The 25129-nt window shown below is 38.6% G+C and overlaps 2 protein-coding genes across 3 annotated transcripts in view; both read left to right on the top strand.

Annotated features, from left to right (window-relative positions):
• Positions 1-22421, top strand: part of MTHFD2L (methylenetetrahydrofolate dehydrogenase (NADP+ dependent) 2 like) — a 77913-nt gene extending 55492 nt beyond the window's left edge. Inside the window, exons 6-10 of one of the 2 annotated variants that reach the window (XR_010921562.1) lie at positions 2193-2318; positions 11294-12500; positions 16138-16227; positions 21496-21613; positions 22407-22421. Coding sequence is in view for 1 of the 2 variants with exons in the window: in XM_067557364.1 (XP_067413465.1) it covers positions 2193-2318; positions 11294-11406 (239 nt within the window). In the remaining variant the exon portion in view is untranslated. Of the gene's footprint in view, positions 1-2192; positions 2319-11293; positions 12898-16137; positions 16228-21495; positions 21614-22406 lie in introns of those variants that run through there. The other variant, XM_067557364.1, reaches the window with a different exon arrangement.
• EPGN (epithelial mitogen) lies at positions 15700-23293 on the top strand. The gene is made up of 5 exons (XM_067557365.1): positions 15700-16227; positions 16424-16531; positions 21496-21613; positions 22407-22559; positions 22972-23293. Exons 1-5 carry the CDS (start codon positions 16119-16121, stop codon positions 23003-23005), a joined length of 522 nt encoding a protein of 173 aa, XP_067413466.1. The 5' UTR covers positions 15700-16118; the 3' UTR covers positions 23006-23293.
• Positions 23294-25129: the final 1836 nt, after the last annotated feature.

Here is a 25129-nt window from a genome sequence, read left to right as displayed (position 1 = left end):
AGAAGATGTTGTGAAGGCTAGGATTACAACAGGGTTAAAAAAAGAATGACATAAGTTCCTGGAGGATATTTCCACCAATGGCTATTAGCCAGGATGGTCAGGGATACAAAACCATCCTCTGAAGTGTCCCTAGTCACTGTTTGCCGGAAACTGGCAATGGGCAACAGGGGATGGATCACTTGATGATTACCTGGTCTGACCCAGCATGGCCATTCTTATGTTCTTAACTGTTAGCTCACTCCTGGCTAGGCAGATAGTTAGCTATATGATGCCTAGTCAGATCAGTTGCTGTTGTTTCTCAAGCCGCAGCAGTAAGTTATCTTAAAATATAACATGCTCTAGGTTTATTTAATTATTGGAATGTAGTTAAAAAAGATGGCACTAAAATTCTATTATTGAAAGCTAGAGTTTATCTCTGCTTCAAAGAGAAATGTTTAAATGGTACAAAGAGGTTATCTTGAATTTTAGCAGAGCCTGCATGCCAGATTAGAGCAATGAGCTCTCTGAGTAACCCCGGGTGTTAAGATCAAGCCCCTAATGATGATGATGCTTGCAAAGAGGAAAGTCTTTGTGGACCAATCCTGCTCACACTGAAATCAAAGGAGTTTTGTTGTTGTCTTCAATGGGAGCAAGATCAGGCTGTATGTATGTCTACAAAGAGGTCACCATACTTACTAGTTGTCTTAGATAACTAAATAATTATGCCGTGGTATTTGCAGAATTCTAGTTACTTCCTCTCATGATTATAAGGAAGTTTAGCTAACACTGCAAATACTGAGGTAACTTTCCATTCTGTTCTTGTTCTTATATCACATCCATTACCATGGTATCTGGCTACCTTCCAGTGTAGTGTATTAAATGACATGACTTTCATCTGTCATGTGTAGTTTTCTCTTTCTCCCATCTTCTCTCTGAGCTGGGGGGAAATTACGTGGGTTTTTTTCTTTTTATGTGTATTAAGTGTTTTATTAGTGATGGCTGGTTGAAGACATGCACCTTGTACTTGAAATAGATGATGATGAGGTTTGTGGTGGTTCTTAGCTCATGCAGGAGTTCATTCTACAGAAAGCTCTGTCTCCTGCACAAACAAACTTTACCATTGTGGTAAATAGGTTCATTATGTTTGAGACACAAAGCTGTTGACCTCGGTCCTTGTCCCAAAGCTTTAGGTAATTGTTTAGGTTTCCTGGACCCCAAACATTGAGTGCCTTGGAGAAAGGATGAAGTGCTTACATTTGAATCAGTATTCTATAGCGAGCCAGTTTAGTGAGGACAGGGAGGTTTTTTTGTGCACACAGTAGCTGAGGAGATGCTGCTGCAGTCTATACTAATTGGAATTTCTCAGTTGCTGAGGGCTTCACGCCCAGGTAGGCTGCACTGCTGTTGTCCAGCTATAAGTTGATAAAGGTATGTATTACTGAGGCCAGGTCATCATTCATCAGATGGGATGTGATCTCCTAACTAGCCACAGGTAGTAGAATTTTTTGTTAGTGTTATTATGGAGATTGCTCTATAAGTGCTTAGCATCAGCAAGGCATCCAAGAGCACTCCTAAAATGTGGACTGATTAACCAATTGTGGGTGTGTACCGTCAGCCAAAGGAGACTGTTTCATAGCTGCAAACTTCTCTGTGTTTACTTCTGCCAGCAGCATAACCTCCACTTGCTCAGGTTCAACTGCTCTTCAAGTTCTGGGTTAGCTTGGTAACAGTGATGTTATCATAGGTAGTAAAAGATGGAGTTGTGTGTCACCCGCATATCTTAAGTCCACAATGTCTTGATAGTTCTCCTAGTAATTGCATGTTGTTGCAATATTTTATCTGCTTCTAGAATAGTAAAATTTGGAGCAGCAACGTTACATAAACAATATTGTACCTGTTCAGGTAAATGGTTGGAATGTCAAGTATCTAACAATTAAACATATGAGAAATCAAAGAATCCAAAGATGTGCTGTAGAAATAGGGTCTTATGTAGCCTAATTGAAAGTATTTGCTCACTTTAGAGACAGCCTCTTGACATCAACTTTGTTTCTGACCCTTATCATTTAGTTAAAAACATAGTATTTTCTGTATATCAGAACTATGACAAAGACACTGAAAAAAGAAACCTATTTTTCCTGCCTTTTCTCTAATAAGAGCAGATTACATAGTTCTATATCTGGTTGTATTAAGCAAATATTTCTTGGTGATTTCAGGTATTCCAAAATTGATTACAGCTGATATGGTTAAAGAAGGTGCAGCTGTGATTGACGTAGGTATCAATCATATCCATGACCCTCTGACAGGGAAAGCCAAATTAGTAGGAGACGTGGACTTTGAAGGTAAGATAAAAGTATTGGCTAAGTTGGGTTTAAGGTATTTGATTATTTAAAAAAATGAGATGTTAAATTAATTTGTCAAATCAAATATTTTCTCCTCATTTGAAGTGTATTGAAGAAGCAAGAAGTTCATGTATCTAAACATAATATATATGCTATTAAAGAGACAAAATATGACTGTTTTTAAAGGAAACTGGTATGTATAATATTAAAATGCATGCCAGCACTGATGGCAGGTGCAGTGGAAGCAATGGCAAAGCGCTATGATGGCCCCTCCTCCCCAAGTTTTCCTGCTCCCTTTAGGCATCTTGTGTCCATGACTACTAAAATAAAGCAATTTCCAGACGACAACAAGTTTAGGGTCTCCAATTGCATATAGTCAAGCCACCGTTATCAAGGTTCTTTTTGCACTTCAATTGGAAACTCATATTTTAAAATGTTAATAACTTTGCTTAAGTAATTTTCTCCATGCTGAGACTTGGTATATATAAATCTTTTGATCCTGAAAATTGTGGTGCAAACGATCCTATCTTAAATCACAAATGACAATGTGCACATTGATCTCATTTTAGTTTTCTTTTTTGTGCAATGTATTACCAAACAACTGCACAATACATCTTGGTTGACAATGTCTGCTCAAGAGAAGCTCCAGACTGGAATAACAGGATTGTTGCAGTTCAGAATTAAAGTTTATTGGCAGAGCTGTGTGTGGGAAGCTTACCAACATGATAGCTATTAGTCCCTCCTTTTGATATGCATGAAATTCACATTTTTTAATATAGATTTTCAATTCTTGGCATACAGCAGTGGTTCTCAAATGTTTTGTATTGGTGACCCCCTTTCACACAGCATGCCTCTGAGTGTGATCCCCCTTAGAAATTAAAAACATTTTTTATATTTAACACTATTTTAAATGCTAATTTTATAACCTTATTGTTTAAAATGAATTTGCTTTTCACACTGCTTTTAAATTGACTAAAACATATTTTTATTGTATTGTTAAGCATAAAAGTTATTTTTTAAATAGTTGCTGTTTAATACTGGGGGACATGAAGAAATTTTGTCAGTATGACTTTGCAGAGCAGACTTAGCGCCCTATTACCACCCTTACATCTGCACGGCTGCTGGTGGCACAGAAGTAAGGGTGGCAATGGGGTGCTAAGTCTGTTGTGGAAAAATGATATTGACAAATCTTACTTGTGCTCCCCCCAGAGAACCACTGGAGTTTGCACACCTCATCTAGCCCACTTCCATCCCCAACAGGAAGAGGCTGGCACTGCCCCTGAATCACGAACCCCACATAATAATCTCTTGACCCCCTGAGGGCTTGCAACCCCCAGTTTAAGAACCCCTGGCATACAGGCTCTGAGTCCGACAGCCCAATTGTATTAAAAAAGCTTTTAAAAGGACTACTAGAGCTTCACTTACATAAACTAGATGAAATCCTGCTTACTTTACTCACACATAAAGATCTATTAAAGTCAATGAAGGTACTGTCATGAGTAGAGCAACAGGTTTGATCCTAGATATATTTTAGACATGTATGTGCGTATGTATAATTACATGTTTAAAATAGAGACATACTGGAAATTATTATGAAAATACAATTGTAACAATTCTCTCTTCATTTTTTGCTTTGTACAGTAGTAAGTAAAAGATGGTAAAATGATACAAGAAATGTTACAGAGTAGATGTTCAGAACTGAAACAAAATGTAGTAAAGAAAAGTTCAGCAAACTACTAGTATATACAAGGAAACATAATTTGCATAAACACATCTTACATTTATGTGCCACATTTCAATTGGCTTCTTAAAATGTTTGTTTGATACTCTGAATATAATATAAAGCTATATCTGGATAGCCAGGTTGTGATTCAAAGTTGCTGTACATGCAGACCTATTACTGTACTGTGTATGTCTTGACATGTTCTGCTGTAAGTAGGTTCCTTAGGATTTTACCCGGGGTGAGGGAAGATCCCAGAAATAAGGAGGAACTTTGTTAACTTGGGTTATGCCACTGAAGTTACAGGTAGTACTTAGCTGAATATTGCCATAGGGAGATTGTTTTGTTTTGATTAATGATTTAGTGAAACTTTCACCGATACTAATGAACCAGCAACAATCTGATGCGTATAAGCTATAAAGTAAAACATTTACATGAAAATTATTTGACTTAGTAATTAGGAAGTGGAGCAAGCCATTATATCGCGTGAAAATGATAACGTAATCACAATCTGAGTTATTAGTTATTTGCTTTTTTATTTAACGTATTTAAGTTACGTTGTGTTTTACCAACAGTATCTTACACTGAGCAAAGTATTGTACTGAGAATAACTTAATGATTCCTTGCATTATAATCAGTACACAAATCTGACCATTTGGCTGAATTTATATTTATACACATCTGATTTTTTTTAAAAAAGGTTGACCATCAGATGCTTAAAATGGTCAGCACCAATATGCAGTAACAGTTTAAAGTGTCACCCGGCTCCAGCCTGCCACCCTCCCTGATCCGAGCTGTTCTCTATTATTAAACCATCCTTGAAAAATGTGGTACTGCAATGAAAAGCTGGGAATTAACTCTCACATGAGCAATCCAAAGTTAAATTTCCTTTATTAGAAAAATGTATAAATATGGCTTGGATTAATCGAGCAGTATGATTTGATATCACCTGTGGTGTTAATATACTTTAACAGCAGGGTGGGAACTTCAGTTGCTACATCACAACTAATATCTTGAATTCCCTGCTCTGAAAATACTGAAAGATACAATTTTAAACTAGAATAAGCTTTTAATGTTTTAAAAGTGGACAATGGGATGAATTCCCACATCTGATGGAGAGTGTTCTGGATGGTTCTCTACACCTGTTTTTAAAGGTCTTACAAAGTTTTACTTTATGGTAGGTACAAAATGTCTCTTTATGCACAATGAAACTATAATAAAATGAAGTTTTCAACCTTTACATTTGAACAGAGATGAGGATCAAAATCATGTGGGTGTTCATACTTACTTTCCCCCCACCCCCACCCCCTGAATATAAGGATAAAACAGACACTTGATGGAACTCAAAGGAAACAAACATAAAAATGCTAATAGAGAATAGTTGTGCAGCATACAAAACATTATATAATTAGCCTGTGGCACTCATTTCCACGAGTATCATTGATGTAAATAGCTGAGTAAGTTTCAGAAGAGGAATAAGTATTTTGGTGCAGGCCCAACACAGTGGGCTCTGATGCAGGACTTTATCATCTACCAAATATTCCATGTTCAAGAACTGATGTCAAAGGGCCTAATCATGATGTTTGAGTTTTTAAGTATTCTCCCCTATTAGCCCTGAAGGAGATTTTCAAAATCACTTAAGGGGCTTAAGAGCACAAGTTCCACTGACTGTCAGTGAAATTTAGTTCCCTTAGGTGCTTTTGAAAGCCTCCCCTCTTGTCTCTGATTTGCAGGTGAATTCTATCCCCAAATTTCAGGTTGGGTCTTTTCTCAGTAGCCATTTCTAATGTGCCTGGGATATCCTGACATTTTCTGAGAACTTCCCGGAGTTTCTCCTATGGCTCAGCTTAAAAGCCTTCTTTTTCTTCCCTTATTCCAGAGTCTGGGGTATCACAGATTTGGCAGGAAGGATACAGCAGAACCTGTATATGTCAGTAAGGATTTTGCAGCAGATAGTGAATTTGAAGAACCCCAGAGCATATTTTCTACACGAAACACCCAGAGTTTCTGACAATGCAGAGATGCACACCACATCCATAGGAGGGAATCTGTTCTCAGATGTTCTGATTTGGTCAAGTACAGGGACAATGTGAAATTAGCTATGATCTTCCAAGCAGAATCAGGCCTGAGTCTCTTTCCATCCAGATTGTCTCTAACTTCTATTGGACTCTGAACCAGATTTAATCTTGGTGCAAAGGGCTGCAAGTCCATTGCCTTCAAAGGATTTACACCTGTGTACACCAATGCTTAATTTGGCTCTGTGTGCTTACTACACCCCAAATCTATTAAATTCATTGTTCTATCCACATATTGTTCAAACTCACACACTCACTCCGGTGGTTCTGGTGTGTTTGGATCTGCCCTTTTGGACTGAAGGAGACAGCTTCTGTTGAAGGCAATGATAGCTGTGGCTACTCAGCACCTCTGAAAATCAGGCCTTAGTGCCAAGGCCTGTACAACAAACTTCTACTGGCCTAGCTATATTGGCGATGAGTATGATGAGGTGTGGTCCCTGACAGAGCTATGCTGGCAAAAGCCCTTAGCATAGATGCAGTTATACTGGCAAAACTGAGCTTCTGCCATTGTAACTTATTCCTGCCCACACCCTCACGCCCAAATAAAGTAAGCTGTACTGACAAAAGCTCAGTTTTGCTGGTATAAACCGCGTTCACACTAGGAGCGATTTGCTAGGCTACTCTACCAGTATAGCTATACCAGTATATCACTCCTTGTGTAGACATACCCCTAGGTCTCTGAGGTATGGCATCCAATATTAGTGGGTGTTTTGAAAAATTGGCCAATACCTGCAAGCATCTACCATGTAGATTGGCTGTCGAACATTCTACACACTGGAAATCAGGTTGAGTCTATGTGCTTCCCCTTTCAGAGCAAAGGATGCTCAACAGAGAAGACAACATATTGACCTAAACATACACAACCAGAGCAATAAATACAAACCTGTTCCCTCCTCCTAAAAAACAACACTTTCAATACATTTCCTTTCCACCCATGGGAGGAGTAGTTAATGTGGGCAAACAATGAATTATTCTTCCTAATTACTTTACAAAGCACCTGCATACTATGGTGTTAGGCACTGCACAAATTGCTAGCTAGCTGGATTCGATCAGATAGAATAGGTTTTATGGACCAGAATTCCTTTCACTTTCACCTTAAATTAGAAACAATGTAAATTAGAAACAATGGAGCTACACTGGTGTATAAGTATTATACCAACTGGAGAATCACAGCCTAGGATGTTCACATAGGAAAAACAGTACAATGTGCAATATATATAATGAAAAAATTACATTTTAAATTAATGAGAATTTGGAGTAAATAATGTGCTAAATGTAATGTTAGTGCTGAGATACTCTTGTGACTGTTGTACATAGAACAACATGTGCCTTTGATCTGCAAAAATTGCAGATTGCTCCTTGAGACGTTTACCCATAAATGTTCAGTTCAAAGAGTGAAGTTATGTTTGTATCTAGCTGTCGTTGACAAGAGTGAATCTAGTTTGCTGACTCAAGAGCACTGTCTTCTACTCTTAGTTTGCGTGATTAATCCTCTTAGATGTATGATGTCCTTAATTTTAAAGGAACCTAGCAATGAAGACTTTTTCCAAAGTAGAGGATCCTGTTTGTCAAGGAAACAATCTGCATTTCATTTCTTGTTAAGAATCAAAGAAATATTTAAAGTTCTAAAGAAGCTGCAGAATGACAACTCATTCCCCTCAGGCACTTAATTAGAACACTGACCTTTTCCAGGCTTCCAAATAAATGCTTAGGGGGGCTGTATGTATCAAGAGTCTCCATACAGTTAAATCAGATTCAGAAGATAAAGCTTTTACACCACCAAAAAGTGAAGGTGAGACAACATAAAGTAATTGGCAATGAAACACCTCATTGGCTGCTGGTTGGTCTGTCATATCCAAACACCATCTCAGAAACTGCACATTGTACAGTCAAACCAAGTCTACTTAGAACTTTAAGGGCTAAATTTTCAGATCTGGGCACCTACGTTTGTCTGCAAAATATACATTTAGCAGATCCACATTTACTCCTCTAGATAGGGATTTACTAGCTTGCAATCACCCTTTTGCCTGGGCAAAATCATTTTTAGACAGCTTTACTTAAGTACCTGTTGTTCATTTAAAAATGTGGCCCTTGGATTTCCCTTTGCAAACAGATACTAGGAAGGTAGTTATATAAACCAGTATAAAATTAAACCTCCGTCCCACTCTGATGCAGGATAACGATACAGTACATAACATAACGCACGGTACAGCGATAGGCACTGGCCAGCACCTGGGGAAAACAGTACCACATGCATTTAGTCTGAACTGGGTCACTAGCACTGCAGGTAATTAATGCTATGCATGGTTTTCATTGCTAAGCTTTCTTCAGGAAAAACATCATCCGATTGTAGATTGTATCTCTTTGTAAATAAGATGGTATAAATTGGATTCTGAATAGCACCGCAAAGAAAACCATGAAATATTACCATTTGGAAACTAATTTGTTTCCATCTGAGATACATTGTATTTTAGTATTTAGTATTAGTATTTAGGATTATGTTACTCCCTAAAACAGTATAACTGTCTTGATATATGCTAATATTACGTCAGGCAGGTATTACTACAACAGGGTTGGATTTTTCTGGCAAGTCCTTAAGAGCTAGCACAGACAATTACTTCAGGCACAGATATAGTACCATTCAATGATTATGACATTACCTGGAAGAGTGCAGTGAGAGCTGTATTAAATGAACAGACCAAATTCATTCAATAAATGAATAGTAAGTAGTTCAAAACTATAAAACTAATAAAAGAAAAGGCAGATAATTTGTTTCTGCGACTTTTAAGAGTGACTGTCAAATTTCCTCAAATTAATTCTTGTTGAATAATGTAACTGCAAGAAACCATGTTGTATTTTATGTTTACCTTTCGAAAACCTTTTAACAACGTCTGGTGGTATCAATCAATTGAGTAATTAAAATCCTCCTAACTTTAATTACCACTACTAGCTTTCTTCTCAGTAAGGGCTTGATTTGGCGCATCAGGCCCTAACTGCAAAAACTAGTATGGAAAGGTATCTTCAATCATAATCATTCATAACCAATAGTTAGTTACATTAGAACAACTAGAAAACTAATTAATATATTGTCCATTACATTAATAGCAACCTCACATTTCCCTTCTCAATGGTTCTTTTTTCAAGGTCTTTCATTTTACTCACCAGTCAAGCACCAGATACATGTCAATTTATCTGTAGTACTGTCAAATAATTTTATTCCTTATATTTTAACAGCCTAATTTTCCAACCCTTAATCTCCATGGATCTCATATAATGCTTAATTTGAAAATAATGGTGATATAAAAAATAAAAAATTATTGACTTTGTTGGGCTTACATCATAGGTGAACATGGGCCACTTAGGAAAAAAGATGTTTCGTTCTTAATCTATGTATATATGCTATGAATAGGTGCCTTTCCCAAACTGTTCTCCAACAGAGTCCACATGGTATTCAGAGTCCATCTCAGTGGCAAAGGTTCCAGAGGGGTAGCCGAGAGTTCTGTGGCACTTTAAAGACTAACAAATTTAATTTTTATAGGTATAAGCTTTCGTGAGACTCAGCTCACTTCGTCAGATGCAGAGGTAGAATGATACGGTAAATAGGAAACATAGATATGCAAGTGCATAGAGAACAATGGGGGAGGTGGATGAAAGCCGGGTACTTGAGGGCTAATGACAGTCATTGAGAAGGAGGTGAGAATGGGTGAGCAAAGCAATTACCGGTGTTTAGCATGTGAAATGTTCAGTTCACTCATCCAATCTATTTCATGCATTTGGATGGAACAACAGGTTTTGATTTTTCTGGCAATTCCTTAAGAGCTAGCACAGACAAATCTTAGTTGGTAATGGTGAGCTGAAGATGTACAACTCTAAAAAATCGTGAGCTCTTCAACAGTCTGGACAGTTGAGTGCAGAAATAAACTTGCCATGTAGAATAAACACAACTAGCACATAATTCATTGATTCCATTGTATCATTTGATGGGCTTTCAGAAAGTTAAATGATTCTCTTGCAAGTGGTGAGCCTGTAGTTCCAATTGTTAAGTCTTATGTAAAATATACAAGTATCACATTGTGTCAGATTCCATCTCCCAGTGCCAACAGGTTAACATGACACTGTTTTTCATTTCACCTGTGTCGTTAAAGGCTGTTTTTTAAATGTCCTAGATGGAGCCATTAGTATTTGCCCCGAGCTATGAAAGAATGTCCTAATCCTGTGTAATGTTTCAAGGTTTGTGACTGGATTGCGGGTGTAGCTTTCAGTATTCTCTTTGATTTGAGACTTCATTGGGACTCTGCACAGACATACAGATCCATGCTTGCAAATCCTGAGACAGCACTGGGGCCCTCAACTATAACGTAATATTGTTGGTGCTAGTAAATCAGGGGCTGCAGAGATGGCTACCTCTCAGTGGCAGTCAAAGCAAATCCTGTCCACAAAACAAGAACAAGTATTCTCCCTTTTGGGGAGGGAAGTATCACAGAGACTTAACCATTTTTCTCTTCATCAGTGTGAAGAGGCCAGTGTGTCTCTGAGGGATGATTTTGCTGGAATCCCTGAGGGTTTCCAGGGGAGTGTTGACCTGTGGGTTCAGAAGAGGAGAAGCTCCTAAAAGGCAGTTTTCCATTATCTCTTACAATGCCACCTGAGGAAAAAGATTCTGTGATGGTATAAGGTCCTGCCTGGTACATAGGGGTTCCTCATCTGCGGAAACTGATTATGTAAAACTGATGACCCACTGAGAATTTATTGCTTGAGGTACTGAATACATTCAGCCCTAGCTTCGGCATCTTTTCGTCTCATCCCAGATCTCTAAGAGATGTTAGCCACTAAATTCCTCTCTTATTTTACTCCTCCCTTTCCTTTGTTTGACATTACATATTTTGGCCAGAGGCTGTCAGCCAGGCTGTGGAGAGGGGTTTGAGACAGAAGGCTCAATCCGCAACTGCACCCCTGCTGTTCATTTTTAGAACAATGGTAGTGGAAGCTCATCTGTTATTTGTCCACCAGAAGCACAGGTGACTTTGACTTTCCCTTTTATTTTCAAAGTGAGATTCCCACACTTTCCTGAGATGCTCCACAGTAAATTCAGACACATTTTTTAAATTTCAGGGCATTTGAAGGGAAAAATATTGATTGGAAGTATTTTTACAGTAATATCTTTTTTCTGTTTATATTAGAGGTAAAGAAGAAAGCTGGTTTTATCACTCCAGTACCAGGAGGAGTAGGACCTATGACTGTTGCAATGCTCTTGAAGAACACACTCATTACCACTAAAAAGCTGATTTACTAGAGAGTAACTGCTACACTAAAAAATGAATCCAAGTCATTCTATTTATTTATACACAAAACATTTATTTTTTACTACAAAGATATTTATTTCTACATTGTATTTATTTTTTCATGTAAAATATTATGAATCTGATGATTTACAAAATATTACAATACCTTATGTTACCTCCTGCAGCTGAATTGTGAGTAAAACAAAGTGCAGTTACAGCTTTCGTATGTGTACTGTTCTGTGGGTCAATCTTGTTTATAAAAAATAAGGACCATGGGTAAAATTTTTTGAAAGCACGTAAGTCCTATTTTCAAAAGTGACTTCATCAGTTAGGACCCTAAATCTCATTGAAAGTCAATGAAGCTTAAGCGCCGTAAGATCACTTTTTGAAAATTGAACTTAGGCTCCCAAGTCACTTATGCACTTTTGAAAATTTTATTCTTGAAAATCTTGAATTCCTTGCAAATTCAAAACTTCTGTTGATGTCAATAGGAATTTTGCATGCACAACAAAAAAAAGATTCAAACCTAAGATTCAACTGCATCCCAGTAATGCTGAAATCATAAAAGATTCCTGTTCAGCATGTACATTTTTTAAATTAAAGTTAGCTTGCTCACAAAAGGCCAAATTCTGACTTTATATACATATCCAGAAGTCAGTGGGAACTACGTGCACTAGTGCATTAGACCAGAATTGGTCTCCTTCAAAATCCAGGCCTCGTTAGCCAAATGTTGATACACATGCAGTATGTTGTGTTTCTTTTTAAGCATGATCAATGTTTGTTCTAGCCTGATCCTACAATGTGACCTTGCATGGATCATTTAGCAGGATCAGAACTGGTATTAATAAGTATATAGTAAAATCTATGATGGAAATGTGTCATTGGTAACATAAAAGGGGAGAAAAAAAATCATCCAGAATGAAATAGTTGTGTTAAAACTTTGAACTATATTCCCTCTTGCCTCCTGAAATCAGCTTATGTCCTTAGTCCCTGCCAGAAGGCCCAGTCCTGGTCCCATGGGAGTTTTGCTATTAACTTCAATGGCCACAGTCACTTACAGAAGAGTGACACTGGGAAGAGGACGCTACTGCTCTAAAAATAAAAGGTAAAATTGGGAGAATAGGGAATATTTATCTGCATTTAAAGAAGGAATAAAAACTTTAATGCTCATTTATTCATTCAATGAGAGGGTTAGTTCAAAAGGTGGATTAGAATAATCAAACGCAATGTAAAATTAAAATGAGAATACCAATAAATACCAATAGTAAGCCATTCTAATGATGATTGCATACATTATTAACACTGAGGACCCAGTCCAGCTCCCACTTGAGTCAGTCAGAGTCAGATTGGGCCATTGTTTACATCTCTGAATCTCAGTAGAGATGGCTTTGATTATTTACTCTAATCAAGAGCCATTGATGTTTGCCAGTAGTTTGTAGATTGCTTGAATGAAAAAAGTCCAAATATAATGCTGAATATTTCTTCAGTTAAAAAAATTTACTTTCTACAATAAAAAATGTTGGAAAGTTACATTTGTACTGATTTTTCTTACGACAGTTTTTTTTGTTTCATTTTTAAACACTAAACACCTGATATTTTCTTTAAATGTACATGAAATACAAACATGAAAAGTAAAAATATTGGTATTTCTGCTAACATTTTTTCTATGTATTTAGAAAAATTAATGGTAGCCAAATAGAGAATAAATTAAATAAATTAATAAAAAATGTGCCAAATGAACAGAATAAAATTATAATTACTGCAACGTGTGTTTTACAGGAAGAATATTTGAAGCCTCAGACATAAACTGTGCCAACAATCATGTACAGTCCTGCAGACTTAGGCATGTGCTTAAGTTTAAGCACACACATAAGTGTTTGCAGGCTCAAGATATAAGGATAGAATTCTATTGAACCTGTTTGTCAGTAAGTCAGTGAATGAAGAGATATAAAATTAATTCATTGGCATATAATCCTTTAAATGAGATATTTGAAATATTGGCTTTTTTAAATTACTCTTTGTGCAGATTTGTTGCTAGTTATTTGTTATTACAGTCCTTAACTGTGTACAGTTGTCTAAAACTGGTATTCATTTTCCTTCTTGTAACTAAAATAGCCATTGTATTTTTGGTAAAATAACTACTATGGTATTTTGCCATAGCTTTCCTTACATCATATGTCACTTAAACTTTGGTAAATAGATCGGTTTATATTTTAGAAATAGATATTATTCACTACACAGCTTGATTAATCTCTCTCTCACCCCCCATCTCATTGCTGAGTGCTAGGCTAAAAATAAAGTCGAACATGGAATGGCGACTAATTGGTCACAACCATTGAATGAAAGTAATCAAACCTGTACCAGACTACAAGTCATTTTCAAATCTGCTCCAAACCTGTGTATACTGGTGATGTACTCTGTCATGGAGCGCTGGAGAGTTGTCTTGTCATTGCCCTGGGAAAGCTCCAGCAAACACTGGTGTGCTGAGACCTGGGTGTCCACTGTTCAGATCTAATCCAGGTACAAGCTCCCCATTAGTAATGCAATGGCAATGGACCAGCCTGAAATGTTGAGCCTTCCCACAGGTACACCACATCCTGCTCTTCTGATAATGAAGAAGCCACATTGTAGATACTAGTATAGTTAAGTTCCCATTGTGCATGTATGTGGATGGATGGATATAGAAAGCAAAGCTCACTTGATCCAGCTATCCTCCTGAATTGTGATTTATTGGCAAGGGCTACCTACCTAGGCATAAAGCACAAGCTGCCTCCCATGAATGTGCAGGTGTACAGGGACTCAGTACACCTGAAGGAGGTAAAAACCTACTGGCTCTAATACAGGAGAGTGAATTAGAATGGGCAAAGCTAGCACGCATTTCCATCCTGCCAAGTGAAGCTCCTGGATCTAATTCCATGGGTCACTGAGAGGAACACAACACCTGGGAATAACATGACACAGTGGGACACGGGCAGGGCATGTGCTACAGCGTACTTACATTGTGAAATGTTAGTACCTCATGCTAGCTCTCTCTTGAGAAAGTGAAAGTGACTGTAAACGTTCTGTGAGCATTACAATGTGCGAGAGTTAGGAGCAATGGGAATACTTGCATGTATAAGTGCTTTGCTGGATCAGGGCCCGCCGTATTTCAGTACATCTGATTAAATCGTGAACCCGGGAGGGACAAGTCCTAATTGTAAACGCTAATAGAAATGTAACCGATCTTGTACTATCTTCCAGGTATCTCCTCTGTCTTAGGTACTTATATGGCTCCTGTTGCCCTTTTGGCCTGAGCTGTTAGCCAATATGCAGGGCCTTGCAGGATTGTTTTCATTAGGAAGAGCAAAAGGTAATATGAGGGAGGTATGTTCGTCAGTGCAATCCTGTTTATTTACAAAGAATGTAAACTGAGTCCTGTTTCTCTGCACACAGTAGAAACAAACAGGAAGACTCAATTTCTAAGACTACCTTCCCAGCCAGTACTCGGCCCAAAGAGAAGCTGTCTTGGTTTTCTCCCAAGGCCATGCTATCAGTTATTCTCTGCCTTTTTTCAGGCTCTCTGCTTCTGGCCCACATAGCTCCAACCAATGAATGTCCCAGCCCCTGCATTTTCAATCCGTTTCAAAGAAACCCCTTGGCTTGCATAATTCAGTCTCTGCCCAGGCCTTATATGCAGCCAGTACCTTGGATGGTAGTCTCCCATTGTTTCATCTGTCACTAAACAAAGGGGCATTTCATTGCTCCCTTATTTGGCCTGAATGAGAGGTGGTTAGCACTTCCATCAGTTTAAGTGAGATCTGTATCTTCCAAGTCCTCAGCTAGCGCCTTAACCACTCACCCATCCTTCCTCTCTAGGAATTATATAAGCCTCCCAAAATACAAACCACACAGACAATACCTCACATTTATAAGTAGTACGTATATTTAGCATCATTAACTTCCGCTTCACTACATCTTGTTACTCTGCTTTGACAAATACCAGGTTTCTCCATAAAACAGTGTCCTTGCATGCACAATTATGCCCACAGGTAATAGGAAACTGGTGTTTCAAAAGAAAACCCAAACAGATTGTTAGATAATGGTAGTTTCCTAAACCAATGTGTGGTTGCCTCGAGGCTTTAGGTTGTTGCCAGATGCACATTTTTTTGGATTGGTAAGAACAGCAGATGACGCTTCATGGTATATAAGTGCAAGAAAGACACACGAGCACAGACAAGCAGAACAACCCAGCTGTCTGGAAAGGAGAGAGGAAAACGCTGTTAATTTGCTGCTAGATATGGCATTTGGAACGCTAATATATATTTTGCTAAAAGGTAGGTTTATTGGGGGTTTTATTGGTGTCTTATAGACATAGGTTTTGTATTTATACATTTGTTTAAGGAAAGTTCACTCATATTTTCTGTAATAAGCAGTAGAAAATAAATCCAGAGAGCTCATAGGAATTCAGAAACAAAATTAGTTAACTGTATTGTATACAATATAAAGTAATTACAATAAGATTTATAACAGCATGGATATGTATTCTGAGACTATACAAACAGTAGCTTGTTTTCTGTTCTCCACAGTCATAACTAAGCTGTGACAATAGGAGTTCAAAAAGGCAAGAACATAATAAAAAGAAACCCTCATTATTTCAGTTTATTAATTCAGAAGTCCATTCAATGGACACATTTGTACAGATGAAATAAGCTGCATGCAGAAGTGTTTTCCTGTCTAAGCCAATATGTCTTTGCATTATACAGCAATGGTAGCACTGGGCGAAGAGGCAGCTATTACTGTTTCGTCGCTAACCACAGACTTACGGAATAGCTGGGCAAAAAACAACACAGAAGGTATTTCTTCTCTGCTCTGTATTGTCCAAAATAAGCATTTGTAGACTGAAAAAAAAATCCTATATAGCTGAATTGTAGCTGAATTGATAACTAATCTTAATGTGATTGTCATTTAGTCAAATGGTAATGTTTATTGTAATGCGAACATTTCTCTACAAGGAAATTCTTTTTGAGACCACCTCCTCATTTCAAATAGGCCTCAGAAAAGAGCCCTCAGTGACAGCAACATTCAGTCACTACCCATCTGGATCAGAAGTGAACCAGAGACCGAGAAGTGAAAGGCTCCTTATCCCAAGTGATGCAGGTTTTTTAAAGTATTTTATAACCAGATACTGTAGATTCTGTGCACTCTCTGAAAGTCATTTCTGACAACTTTAACCACTATTCAGCTTCTAACTATCAGCAGCTATTTCTGAAATCTAAATTTTCATGTACATCAAGTGAGAATGCAGCTGATACACCAATACATTAAAACTAATGAGTCTCATCACTGTTACTGGATAACTTCTTTATTTTTTGTTATGTAGTTTTTGATTGCCAAAACCTCTACAGTTGTTAGTTGATGGTGTCCTTTTGTTCTTTTTCTTTTTTCTGTTCATTATACATCTGCTTCAAGGTGAACTTGAAAGGCTGCCAAGACCTGAGTACAGAGCTTTGTGTTTCTCCTACAAGAAAGAATTACATTGCTACCTTAGGTATTAGCAATGTAATTACTTGTTGATAGGGAAACAAGGAATCTTGAACTCAAGTCTTGGATTTTCAACTATTTTGTTTTAATTTTAAAATCTACTTATGTAGTCTATTAATGTTAGGTCATCTTAACAGTCTGTTGACTGGTCTTAGTCATAGTCACATGACAGTCATAGTAGTATGCAAAAAGTAGTACTGAAAGACATTCAGAATCATTTTTGTCCTGTTTTGCAAGTATAGTCCTTTCCTTTATCAATGTAGATGGAGCCCGTGATCTGGCTTAGAGTGTTTCTCTGTGACATGGGTGTTCTTCCAGGGTTGGACAAAGAGGAAAAAATGGTCCTCTTTTTTGTCACATTGCTGTAGACATTTACGTTGTGATTTGTTGAGTAGCCTAGCTGTCTGAAATACCATTTGTATTAGAGAGAGAAAATTGATTATGGGCCAGATTTTGACAAATGAGAGGTTCGCGTGCATGAACGAAGCCATGCGTGCAGCTGTAGCACCTCCATTGGCCCTTGCTGTCGTTATGGATATAAAATGCTATTTGCACAGTCAGCAGGACATTGACTCTCACAGCTGTAGCAACTGCTCACAAATGCAGGCACTTGCACACTTGGTTTGGCAGATATAAGTGGGTCCTCTACAAAATGTCACTCTTTAAAAGCCAGAGAACAGGATTTTGGGGTGGGAGGAAGAGCTTAAAGAATCATCTGTGGAACTGGCCACATCCCTTCACTCCATTCTTGCAGCTTCCATTTCTAGGAAGGTGGAACAGTAATTAAATAGTGAATTAAGGAAGCTCATAACCAAAGCATGTTAATAACAAACCGTTAGGAAATTAATTAAGTCCCAGGTGAATGCCGGTTGGGAAATGGCAATACCTTGTGGGATTGTGGATCCACAAGCAGGTGCTGTGTGAGAGAAATGGTGGGTATCTGGCCAACGAAAGGCAAGCGTGAGCAGAGTTCCATCCCAGGAACCTTCCTTCTTCCCTAGTCTGCATGTCATATACAGTCATCCTCAGCTGCAAACGGTGGGGAGAGGTGGGTGTCACCTTTAGTGGCAAGGTCATTGAGACAAAAGAAATACCATGGAGAGAAAAGAGGTTGGGCTGGCAGCTGCCTGGAAGATGATAGGGAATATGAGAATTTCCTCCTGCTTGAGGGGACACCTTCCAAAGTTCAGGAGGAAGGAATTAGAGATGCAGGGTCTTGTTTTACTATTAGTGGGGTGAGGGGGACCCAAACCCCTGCTGGTGCTGGGAGAGAGTTAGAAGAGCTGGATGGATGAAAATCTACATACTCATCGTCAGCACCTTATTGCCATCAACTGAGGGTGAATATGCTACTCTCGTCTTTGGTATCAAATGCAGGGAAAGGAACCTGTGCAGGCCCATCACTTCTTGCCAACTCATTACACAGCCTACTCCAAATAGCATCCTGATGGATCAGCTGCTGTATTGCAGTCAGATGAGTTCTTTGATGTATTTACCAGGAACCCTGGGGATGATTAGTTCTCATCTTCTCAGAAAAGGGGCAATATGCGTCAGAGTTAATGCAAAATAAATGATGGATCTCTGGCTGATGTAATTTCTATTAAGGGCATTGTGGTCTGGAGCTGAAGCTGGGCATTGTAGTTTATTTAGACAAATCTACCTCTCGCTGGCACTCATGATGTTTTTTGGATATTTTATGTGTGTGTGCGAGTACGTATGTGTGTTCACGTGCACACGTGGACTCACAGTGTATGTGTGTGTGTGTGTGTGTGTGTGTGTGTGTGTGTGTGCTGGTACATATGGAAATTAAATAGCATATACACTTCGTTTTTCTTTTATAGCAGCTCTGTCATTCTGTGTCAGACTGTAAAATTTCTCAGTTTTGTCATGACCAATCCTTCAGCTATCCATTATTTTGATTTAATGTCAGATCAGGTCAAATTCATCACTTTTGATGACTTACATGTGGCAAACACCCATCCAGATGCCTGCTTATACTGCATATTTTTATTCTTCACATGAATTAAAGGGCAAACTGGTACTAATACCTGGTTCTTATATGACGCTTTTCATTGTAGATCACAAAATGCTTTGCAAAATTCAGTATCATTATGTGCTCTTTAAACAGCTTATCCAGTGTCTAGGTGGATAATATGATATTTAAATTAGTTTAATAGTCTCAGTATCTGCTTAGAAAAAAGTTTTTTTTCTTTTAGTTTCAGATTTTATAATTCATTTGAATGTAACTACTCTTAAATTGTAGTGTTACAGTAGTTAGTACTTTTAATTTTTGTGTCTGGATGTGAGATCTGAGCTTGCAGCCCTTGCTTAGACAAAACTCCCACCGATGTCAGCAAGGGCTTTGTGTGTGTGAAGAATTCCTGTAGGACCATCCCCCTGACTTACAAGATTTTTCTCTCCAACAGTTTCTAGGCATGTTTTCGTTCCTGTTTTAAATTTATTTAGAATAACGATATTAAGTCTGATATAGCTATTTTGTACTTTTCATCCTATGAAAATGGAATGCTGCCACCTTCTGGCAATTTAAAGCGGTATCTAAACACAAAATCAGGAAGGGTTTTTCTTTTTTCTTTTTTTTTTATGCAGAGTGAAAATATTAGTTTTATTCTGACAGCTGCAGATCTTGTGGTTTTTTTCTATGTAGATTAGTAAATTTTAATTCTATATTTTTAATTTATTTTAATCGTTAACCATGGATTTAAGAGAAATATTTAGGAGAACAATCCTACATGCCCAGTATAATGGCAGTACATGCAAATCAAAATAAAAGGCAGAGCTTAACTTTCTTGTAACACTGTGTGTTTGCTCTTGTGCTCTGTTGTTGTGGTTTGTGTGAGTTAGTGCATGAATGTATGTACACAAGGAAGTGGAGAAGGAAAGCATGAATGTCTCAGTTACTTGTGCTTATGGTTCCAAATATTGTACTTGCAAGTTAGTATTATTTCTGACTTTTGTCTTACAAGATGTTTTTTCCCACAGGGCTGAGTCATGCAAGCCCCTTTTAGAGACCTGAGTATATTCTTCACTTCATTTTTCTCCTTTAACCTATCCTCCAAGATCTAGTTCTGTGCTGACTGTCCTCTTGGCTAGCAAAGCTGGAATCTGCTCTCTCCAGAGTCTGTCAGCATTACCCTCTGAGTCAGTCACAAGAGTTGCTAAAGAGTGACACAAGGTGCTTCTATACTGCGATTGGACATGTGCAGCTGGCCAGGGCCAACTGACTTGGCTCATGGGACTCAGGCTAAGGGGCTGTTTAACTGCAGTGTAGATCTTCAGGCTCAGGCTGGGGCTCAGGCTCTAGGACACTGTGAGGTGGGAGGGTCTCAGAGCTTGGGCTGTAACCTGAGCCTGGATCGTCTACATTGCAATTAAACAGCCCTGAAGCTTGCGCCACACAAGCCCCAGCCTGGCCAGCTGTGGATTTCTAATTGCAGTGTAGACGTACCCACAGAGCCATATAGATTAGGAGAAGAGGAAGAGCTCACCCAACTGAGGGCATGGAGGAATGTACCAATGCAGAATGGAATTTGGTCAGGAAATGGGGGGTTAATATTGTTACGCATGAGAAATGTGTCATGGGATCGTCAGGGACCACAAGTGGTCAGGACAAGACGTTGGGCTTAGATCTCTGACGACACCTCTGAATGCATAAGCACCATGTTGGAGCATTGTTTCAGTACTTAGTCAGAGGGAAGCTTTTCACTTGCCAAAAGACCAATACCACACTTTAGTTACTTTGAAACTGCATTGTTGTTGTCCTGCATGTTTTTGCTTTTCCTGCGGTCACGACTGAAAGCCAGTGTTGTCAAATATTCAGGTAAGAACTCACTCAGCTATGTCTAAAACAATCCCCTGAAATAACAAGCATTGACTGGACACTCCACCCAATCAGTAACTCCTGCAGTCAGAACGCCTGTTCAAACAAATGATTTCCTCAACTCTCAAGCCTTTGAGCCTTCCCTTCCTATACCCCACCACACACCCCCATCCCATGACCCAATACTGTTGTTGGCCATTGGCTGTGTTCTATCCACAATCCAAGTAAATTGTCCTGATTTGTACCATTTACCAGGGGAAGAGAGGGAAAATAGCTGCTGTTGTTGGGAACAAACTGTGGGCAAGCTGCCTTAAAGTAATGGTGTTTTGTCCTTTTCATTAAAAATTAATCACTTCAGAAGTACTGGCTGACAGCAGGGTAAATTACAGCTCTCTGAACCTGCTAATCCTCTTGTGCACCTATCCTGCTTGGTTTCAGACTGTGCAATACTGACATTAACTTGGAGTGAACCTAGCCTATTCATTAAACTTTTGCACATATGTTAAGAGGAAATCATGTATTTAAAACTGGTGTTTGAAAAAGCTCTGTGCTAAGGTGTCCGGTATCTCTGTTCTGTTTTAATTAGCCATGTCTCTATTAGTCTGCAGTTTTTACATCACATTAAATGGATCCAATGACTTGTAAATGGCTGTTCTTTTAAAAATGATGTGATCAGTTTCTGCAAACAATGGGATTTCTTCAAATGTAACTTTTCCTTCTCCCCCCACATCTTTTCCAATAGACTACCCAAAAGAACCTATGCTTCTGAAGTTTATGCAATCTTGTCTTGAAGAACACCACAGTTATTGTATTAATGGCCTCTGTGCTCTTCATAGTGAACTCAGGAAACCCATATGCAGGTAAATCAATTGCATTTTTTAAATACACACCCTTGGAGAAGTAGACAAGTTTATATTTTTTTTCTGTGTATGTTACATATAATTATTATCCTGACCTGTAATCTGCTCTGTACACAGGCATAGCTTTAACATTTTATTTAACATCTGAGTAGCCCCACTGAAGCCAATGGGACCTACTCACATGCTTCAAGCTAGGCGCCACGTAGCTTTAGGTTCTCTATTAACAAAGCTAATTAATTAAAGCTGTGACAACGTCATCCTCTTGCTGGAGAAAGCGAAAGCAGAAGAAACGGCGCTTGAAAGCTGCTTTTGGCAAATTCTGAACTCAGAACTACAGCATCCAGCTGAAATCTGACGCTGAAGGGTTAGATTTCCAGCTGTGCCCATTGTTTGACTGCTGAGCAGGGGCCATAAATGCAGGGGCCATAAATGCACTAACTACAGATTCCTGATTCTGAGTGGTTCTACATCAAATTCAGCCCTGACATACTTCTGGGCTTCCTGTTGCTATTATTGGCTCACTACAGCCCCAATGGCTATTACAACAGCTAGGTATCACCAAAGCACAATGTTTTCTCACTACACTCTCTCTCTGGAAGAATTCTCAGCTCCAGAGATCCAGCAGTTTTCTGACACCAAGCGGTTTGACCGCACAAAAGAATCTGCTCGTCCCAATTTAGTTTACTTCCATGTTTTAATTGTAAATTGTTTAAAATCAGTCAAAAGTAATATGTATCTTACGGTTTCAAGTTAAGATTTTCCGAATACTCTTGTGTTTTTTTTTTCTTTTTAGGTGCCTGACAGGTTATAATGGAGAAAGATGTGAACACTTGACATTAAGTTCTTATGCACATAATTCTTATGAGCATTATATTGCAGTGGGAATTGGCACTGGGATGTTACTGAGTGGGATCATTGCTATAATCTATTGCTATGTAAGAAAGAGGTATGGAAAATGGCATTTTCTGGGGCCTGAAAATTGTTATGGGAATTTTAAACCGTTTAGAATACCTTGAAGCATGAGCATTCCTATGGCAAGGATTTAAATTAAAGATGGTTCCTTTGCATTATATTAATATTAATAATTGGACAGATTTTGCTAAGTGTTGTCTAGTGGACAGAGCAGAGTGCTCAGGAATCTATTCCTGGGTCTGTCACTCACTTATTGTGTGATCTTAGACAAGTCACTTCACTGTGCCTCTATTCCATAAAGTGTAAAATTATTCTGAAACCGCCCACCAGCACTGATTTCATGGGGACTACTTACTTGTCTTAGGCAAGTTAGATTTGTCTCTATCTATATCTTTACAAGTTCTATCACCCTGTGATTAAATTCACAATTCTGTTATCCATTTTAGATGCAGGAAGTTGAAATCACCTTACAAAGTTTGAACTGGGAAGACAGCATTGAGAAGATCTGGCATAGGACACTTACCGATTTGCCTGTACATTAGAGGAGGTTCTAAGTTGAAAGTACTGCCAGTGCCAACAAAATACGAGCAGATGCCATGGCCTGACTGATAGCATGAGACAATGGAAATCAAATAGCTGGTACATACCTGGAACAGCTGTAGAACTGACTGGCTTCGTCCATTTTGGTGAAAGCCTTCATAGCTTTAATAAAAGTTGTTGGGGGATTAGATGAGTGGATTGAAATGGCTGAGGATCCTCCCCCCTGCTTTTTCACTACAGTTTGTTTGTTTTTGGGTGGAGATCTAACTTCTTTTAACTGCTTTTGGTAATTTCAAGCCTTGATTGTTCAACAGGGAAGGAAGTTCTGTGTGGAGGAAGACAACACTATGTCTCACATCGCTCTGATACAAAGAATGGAGCTCACACACTGCCAAAGGCAAGCAGTCAGTCTAGCCCACTTTGGGTTTCCCGGTGGCCTGTAGCATGGGTCTGGGCTGACATGAATACTGTGGATCTCTCAAGTGAGTTAAAAGCAATATGTGCTTCTGTTGCTACGATGGACAAAAGCATAAAAGGTTTTGGATTGGGAAATAGGTGAGTCACAAAAGGCATAATTAAAACTAAGAAGAATAAAGATCAGACAATGTTGGAAAAATAATATTGAGAAGGAGAGCAGTCCATGAGATCTTAGGGCACATAGGGTTCTTGAAGTTTTGACAAGAGTAGAGATCAAGTGACATCTTGAAAGTGTTCATGCGGTACAACTTTGATCTTCCAGTACATCAAATAGCAGCTCCCCACACTCCCAGACTTGTCAGTCAGACATCTTCTTGCACAGTGATCTGCACTGCTGGGCAAGAGGAACAAGCATTTAGTTGCTATGGAAGTTGCAATCTTGTTATAATTCCTTAATACAGTTCTACCCAGATGGCTTCACTCTCATGGAATGTATAGTATATCATCTTTAAAACAAGAATTTGCTCAGCTCCATCCTGCCAGATTAATATTATATGCTTTCTTTTTCTTCATTTTCATCCACAAATGGATGTCCTAAGAGGTCTTCAGATGAGGATATTTGTTCTTGAGATAGGGAAATAAAATAGATTCAGCAGACAATGGTACTTGGGAGACTTTGCAGCTTCTAACTGAGAGTTTGGGAATACTGGCAGGAGGCTGGAACAATTTGTGTAGTGGGGATGCTGAAAGCTATTGAACCAAACTGTAAACCCTGTATATGATGGAAACCACTTCAGCTCAGAGGGTGCAACATCACCCCCTACACCCATAGTTGCAGCATCTATAAATATTGGTGCTGATAATTCTCAACATTACTCAGAAAAGTTTTCATTTCAGGCACTGCACATTGTAGATCCAGATTTTAGCTGCATTTAGACACCTATGGGAAAAAGGCATTCAAGTGCCTAAACGTGTAAGGGCTAAATTGGGGACATAATTTTCATTTTGAATATCGGGCTCCCTTGTTATGTGAATTCACTTTTTCCAAGTGATGAGTGTCATGTTCTTTTAATATAATGTGCATTGGTAAGAGTTGAAATGCTCACAACAAAATATATAAGAAAAGGGTCCAGTTTAAAAGGGGAAATGTGCATTTTGAGCGAAGTTCTTTAGTATGCCCTGATTGATCAGAAGTGCGAATGTAGGATGAATACAGTAGCAAGGAGGTGTTGGCCAGGAGTTGACCTTCGGTGCATTGCCATCTATTTCCTCTAGATTTGAAGCGACCATTCCTATATTGTTTTGGTTTTCCAGATCCCTGACTTGCCAGTCTCCCTTTTCTCAACCTCGTTAAGCTCTCTAGGTGTCTAGTTAATCATCTTACACTATTTTTACTATTTTTTCCTATACTTTGGAAGGCAATTCCTGCTCCCACAGTTGTTCCATTCAGAGTAAATTCATCTGCTTGAATCAACTTACTTTGGTTTCACATGTTTGTAATGAGAGCAAAATTTTGCCTTGAACAATTGAATCCTTTGGGCAGGTACTGCATGTAAGCACCCATTAGAAACTTATGCTCAGCCTGCAGACAGTGGGCTAGACATTTTCTCACCAATCACGATTTCTCTCATGAAACTGGCAATGGTC

This window comes from Emydura macquarii, unplaced genomic scaffold, assembly GCF_026122565.2.
Source record: "Emydura macquarii macquarii isolate MOO-44397 ecotype Brisbane River unplaced genomic scaffold, CSIRO-AGI_Emac_v2 contig_1790, whole genome shotgun sequence".
Classification (NCBI taxonomy): Eukaryota; Metazoa; Chordata; order Testudines; family Chelidae; genus Emydura; species Emydura macquarii.
The sequence above is the reverse complement of the archived record's forward strand: the minus strand, read 5'-3'. Positions and strand labels throughout refer to the sequence as shown.

Excerpts from the sequence above, each read along its gene's own strand:
- EPGN (XM_067557365.1), top strand. The coding sequence starts at position 16,119 with ATGTCTTTGCATTATACAGCAATGGTAGCACTGGGCGAAGAGGCAGCT. Across the intron at positions 16,532-21,495 it reads CCTTATCCCAAGTGATGCAG|ACTACCCAAAAGAACCTATG; the intron begins GTTTTTTAAAGT and ends CTTTTCCAATAG. Across the intron at positions 22,560-22,971 it reads TATTGCTATGTAAGAAAGAG|ATGCAGGAAGTTGAAATCAC; the intron begins GTATGGAAAATG and ends TATCCATTTTAG.